At 36.2% G+C, this 6,238-nt stretch overlaps 1 protein-coding gene across 1 annotated transcript in view; it reads left to right on the plus strand.

Moving 5' to 3' along the window:
• Positions 1-4,950, plus strand: part of LOC140231626 (uncharacterized) — a 44,274-nt gene extending 39,324 nt beyond the window's left edge. The window contains exons 30-33 of the mRNA XM_072311777.1: positions 54-250; positions 826-1,054; positions 2,121-2,348; positions 3,181-4,950. Coding sequence (XP_072167878.1) covers positions 54-250; positions 826-1,054; positions 2,121-2,348; positions 3,181-3,215 — 689 coding nt within the window. The 3' untranslated portion in view covers positions 3,216-4,950. The remainder of the gene's footprint in view (positions 1-53; positions 251-825; positions 1,055-2,120; positions 2,349-3,180) is intronic.
• Positions 4,951-6,238: the final 1,288 nt, after the last annotated feature.

Genomic DNA, 6,238 nt, shown 5'->3' on the forward strand with positions numbered 1-6,238 from the left:
ATATCCAAGCTCAAAGAATGACTTCTAACATGTGTCTGCAATGTGCTCCCCAGATAACATGGATACGAGTTCTATCATATTCCAATTCAACGACACCACACAAGACTTTGATGTTTTCCAAGAGATACCAACCCATGGCGCCTACTCAGTCGCTCATCTCTCCTGGCAAGACAAAACCTGGCTGTGTTTTGCAAACAATGCTCTTGACCACAAGTCACCAATATATGTCTTTGATGAGGAAACCAACCAGGTGAATGTTACCAAAGTCACAGAGGAGTATTGTACAAAATCTCCATCGATTTTACAACATACATCATTTTTCTCTTCCCAAGCTTGATATACCAACATTTGTGATGAAAAAACTCCTATTAAAACTCCATGGTAATTTATATTCCTGTCCAACATTCATTCTGTGCCTGTTATGTGATTATAAACAATTAAAACTTTACTGGCAGCCAGCGTATAATTTGGAGACTATATATTGGTCTGCATTCCAGAATTATTACTTCATACTCATAACCCATTGAGGATGAGCTGATTTTGTAATAATACACATTTCCCATAGACACCTGTCAGAATATACAGTACTTGGGACTAGTCTTCAGTTGATTAAGATTTTTGGCATTAGTGACACATTGTCATTTAAATACATATCATCGTGACACCTTAAAAACCACTAAGATAAATGACCCTAGAACACTCCATGGATTTTGGAAGTGATATTGAGCTATTGATATGCATGATTCTATGATCTGTAATTCATTTTCAATTGTAACTACCTATCATCTTGACATTTTCTTACTCCATTTCTGTCGCACATTTCAGTTTGTAATAGATGAAGAGCAAGGCACAAACCACGCCTCCGATGTGTCAATGTTCCTTGTGGACGGTGTTCCATTTACTGTCATCTCCAGTGAGAAGCTCATTGGTGATGAGCGTGAGGCAGAATTCCACCGGGATCTCACTGTCCTGGCTTACCAGGATGGTGGCTGGGTGTTGCTGGAGAGTATTCAGGCTTATGGCATCATTGATACCACAGTCTTTGCAGTTAGTGGTGAGTTTGAAGATTCTTTATATGCTATCTTTTCTGACGTTGTCTTCTTTCTTTATCCTTACCTTGTGTCTTCTTTCTTTCTTTGTCATTTATATCTGCTTCCTCTTATTTTTTTTTCCTGTTGTTGGTTTAACTTTAATTTTTTGCATTCTTGGGGGCGGAATATGAAGAGACTGTTAACATTTCACAACTCAGAATCTTTAAACGTTCAAATTTCCACTTCACATCATATAGTTGTGCATTCATAATACTATGTGTTTTGAGGGGATTATGTCTTTTACAAGTTTATCGTAATGTAAATCAATCTTTCCAAGTTTTTTTCTATCAATATCAGTTGACATGTCAAGATGGTAGTGCGATGGCCAGTTTGAAAGTCGTTTCAATACAATGCACTCAAGTTACAACAAACATGGTTATGATAAAATTCACGTTACAACAAAGTAAAAATTTAGGTTCCAAAATTATCCTCTATATATTGTTACATAATGTATTTGTTTAATTATAACAAAATTTCGATAATAACAAAAGAAAACTACCACTTCTGAAGACTTCGTTATAGTGGGAGTTAACTATATTGAGAATGTCAATAAAGGCATGACAAACTGACCAAAGTCTGTGGTAAAACACAAACGTGATCATACCGGCCTGGGGAATAAGATACTTTGGGTTGACAACGTATCAGTCAAAGACTTACATGTCTTGTATACCTATCTTCTAAAGATGATAGTATGAATCCACACTGTTAATCCAGTATATGCATCTATCATTTACTATTCAAGTACAGGCAACTCCCATTATAACAAAGTCCTCGGGAACAACAGTTTTCTTTTGGTATACTGAAATTTTGTTATATCTGAACAAATGAAGCATATAAAGATATCTAATTGTTAATTTTGGGCCCTAAATTTTACAACGTTGAATCTGAAATGTTGTTAAAGCTGGTCTGTTATATCAGGAGTGCACTGTAGTGGTGAGGTACCCTGGGATGAATTCAAAGTAATGACCATCTGGCTCTGTCTCTCATTCTAACTTGTCGCTCCATATGATGCTATTAACCTTCACACAGAGTTCGTCTACCTTGTGAGTGTAAGTCTGGAAGGAGGTATCTTATCCATCCATGAGTGGCATCATGCCGGGATGTTTGAAGTCTACCAGGAGCTGCCCTTTAGTAATCAATACAGTGCACATGCCTTCATCCACAATGGTGAGATCATGCTAGCCCTGGCCAGGCCTGCGTTTACTTCGGTTGACATTTACTCCTGGAAATCCAAACTCATGAGGGCGACAGTCAGAGGTAAGGAAGTTTACAGTGGACTCCTGTTATAACAAAGTTCTTGGGACTGGCAGTTTTCTTTTGTTATGTTGAAATTTCGTTATAACCGAATTTGTTATAACCGAACTAATAAACATTAAAAAATAAAGAGTCAATAATGTTGCGGCCTGAAGTTTTATTTATATTGTTGTAACTGGAATTTCGTTATAACAGTGTTTGTTACAACGGGGGTGCACTGTATCTCAAAGAACTCTATAACATTATGAGCAGGTACTAGAGTGCTCACTTGCCATATGCCTTGTGTAATTACTTTGTGATTGCATTGGGAGGAGACACAAGGTGGTAGGCTCATCCCTCATGAAAGCACGCTCCCATTTGAGCATCCAAGGAGCTGCAAGGAGTGCTTTCTTGCGTAAAACTTCAAAAGTTAAAGTATGCCTTGTGAAAATGCTACTTGAGCGAGCAGAGCACAAGTCTACCATTACTAAGTAGGGCACTCCAGCACTCTTTGTAATCACAGACATATCTGAGAAAAATATTATTAGTGAATATGAAGTGGAACTCATTCAGAGTAATTCTATTGAATTTAATGGAAACTAGTAGCGTAAAGAAATCAAGATTTAGTTGAGATAATTGACAGCGGGTAGTATTATCAAATGAATGATTTTCACTGTGGTCATACCTTCTCTGAAATTGTTGTTGTTGTTGTTTTAAAGAACGAAAGGAGAGAGAGAGAAAATGGGGCCCTATACAAATAATTTGTCCCAGACAGCACTTAACATAAAACAAACATTATAAATCTTATAGAGATATAAACAAGAAATTGTCAGTGGAATATTTGTTATCATTGCAGGAAAAACCAAGGATACATTTATGCAGGCATGGTGATGTGATCTCCGTAGCAACCATCTTCAATTGGAAGTTCCAGAAACAGCTGATGGAGTAATCCCTTGATAAATATGAATATCTATCGAGTTGAAATATGTAGAATATGAGGTCTAATATATCAAATATATTTCTAGATTGCTACGTTTACTGTCTACTTCATTCTTTTAAGCAAAAAGTGATATATGTCAAACATTCACTGGGATACTTTTCATGATTTATAACCAATATATGAGACATTCAAAATGTACTGTGAATTAAAGGCATGATAACCTTCATCTATTTAATATTGCATGAAAACATAGGGAGTCATAGAGTAGTAACATTTTGACCATGTGTACTGACGAAGACCTCTATATTTTTCAAGACATTTCGTCTAGCCGTAAGTATCTATATGCCAACTTATGACTTGCAGTAATCATTAATTTTATATTGTTACAGACCTACCTCCCACATCTCCAATGTTTGCAGAGTGCAGCTGAAAATGTGCATTAGGTTGATCAGAATATGTAATATAGAGCATGTTGTTCCATGAATAGATAAAAAAGAAAGAAAATTATGTAATTTCCACTACGTGGCTGCATTAATTGTCAATTTTGAAAAAGGAAAATTAAAGGTATCATGTAATGATAACAATGTGAATACCTTTTTTGTAGCCTTTCTACATGCTTTTGTAAAGGATCCGATTACAATTAATTCCAACTCCACTGCTTTCAGCTGGAAATTTCCTGCCTTGAAGCCGTTTTCTCAAAATCTCCCATTCTCCAGCTGAGTTTGAATTTCTCCCACGCGAGGTGTGTGTGTCCCACTTTAAAAAGATGCATTTTCTCCTACTCAAAATTTACTTTTTTCCCAACAAATTTTTCTTTTGTCATGAGGAATCCCCCCAAAACAAAAAAATGGCTTGGATAGCACCATAGGCGTATATACAACTCTTGAGCTTCCAGACCTCCTGCTAGGGACATTTACGCCTGGTGCTTGAAGTGTGTTTGTGTGTAGTGCACACAGTGTTGTAAACCTGTTCGTGCAATCAATGGCCCGAATTCATGAAGGTGGTACAATCTTTGTCCATGGTTTAAACCATGGACAAAATGTATGGGGCATCAAGTGTCGCATAGCCTATTTCATTACGAAATCAGTCATTTCGTTGACGAAATGTTCATTTCATTATGAAATGATTAATATTTCACCAAGGAAATGATCATTTCGTAGACGAAATGTTTCATAACGAAATGACTGATTTTGTAACAAAATAGGCCATTCAACACTTGGCGCCCCTTACAAAACTACGATCTTTGTCCATGGTTTAAACCACGGACAAAGATTGTACCACTGTCGTGAATTTGGGCCATAGTCTCTGGTTTGCCAGGGTGTCCACAGGTGGGAGAATCTCCTATTTAAGAGATGCTTGGGGTCTGAGTCTCAGCATTTAAGGTTCAAAGTCTGTGTAGAAGGTGATCACAAATTAGTTAAAAAAAACTTACATAATTTCATGCTTATTGTTTAGTCTACAGATAAAATTCTGGTGGCTTGATTGTCAGTCAAATTTGAGTACATCATATCATTTTGTGATTTGTAAAATCATTTCAGTTTGTCATAGAAAAAGAAAAAATTAATGTACTGTTCTGTTATCTGTTTAAACTTTTCATTTTGTTTTCCTGGATAACAAGGTTGCAACTTGCTTTCAAAGCATTTTTCCTTTTTTTGTCCTTAATGTGTTCATTCCATTTCTGTGAAACAGGAGAAAAAGTAAATATGTTTTACAAGATGCAAAGGCCCGCTGTATTTTTATTTTTGTTAGTGTATGTGATGTTTTGACTGCTGAATGACATTGGAGAAGTGCATGCAACAATTACAGTGCATCATTTAATGATTTCACTGTGGGTGTTACATGAGGTTCTGAGGTTCAATCAGTCTGTACTGTTCTCAAGGTGATAGCAGCAGCCCGTAGCTACTTTCTGTAGTGAATTCAAACCACCTAAGAGAGCTAGTGATTAGATGTAGAGATCTTGGTTGCAATGATCACATGCCAGTTGGCAAGATCCTAATTATCCATCTCCCACAGGTATAATAAATCATACAGTACTATATATGTATGCCAGCCACTCCTTGTTAAACCCTGTTTGATGGTATATGCTACTTGTTGCCCTCTATATCAGAGGTTCAGCATCTCACATATTACATTTTTGAAGGGCAAACCGAATTAATCCCTTCAAAGTAAATGCAGATTAAAAAAAGAAAAAGAACAAAGTAATTTCCAAGACAGGACAGTTTCAAGATTGTGATGCAATATGTAGATCATATTCATGAGGCGACATGATAAAAAAGCACATTTTATCATGTGTCATAAATATCACCAACCTGTTTATTGATATCACATTACCAATGAAGGTTGTCTTTCTTTATTTTTAGTATTCAGTAATTATATATATATATATATATATATATATATTTTTTTTTTTTAACCTGTAGAAATTTTTACAAAAGTTCACTTTAATTGTGTCATGCCAAGGAGGCTATATAGCACAAGATGGATTGATTGACAGACTTCACAAGTGCAGACTCCCAGATTGTGTTTCTTACATAACTCTTTGCTCAGGACCGCCGTCAGTGGCCACATAAACTGACTGAGATAAACAATACCAATACGTTACAATGATGGATGGTAGTATCTAGCAAGAGATACTACAGTAGTACTGGATTACTCTGCTGATAGCATAGTTACAACGTTGTAATGATACTACGTGAAAATGTATTTTACCTATTGTTTGTTAGCTTGGGGTTGATGGAATGGATGTTTGATTTGAAACTTCAAATGACATAGGGAGCAAGGGCACAAAAATTATTAAATGAGCAGAATACATGTATCTGTTTAATACTTTAATTTAGTAATTTAAGAATGTTCATGAGACAAATTCAAGAATCAAATACAAGTATATCATTAACACTTTTTTATGCCTCCGCCACGAAGTGGTGCCGGAGGCATTATGTTTTCGGGTTGTCCGTCCGTCCGTCCTTCCGTCCGT

The sequence above is a fragment of the Diadema setosum genome, chromosome 8, assembly GCF_964275005.1.
Source record: "Diadema setosum chromosome 8, eeDiaSeto1, whole genome shotgun sequence".
NCBI classification, from domain to species: domain Eukaryota; kingdom Metazoa; phylum Echinodermata; class Echinoidea; order Diadematoida; family Diadematidae; genus Diadema; species Diadema setosum.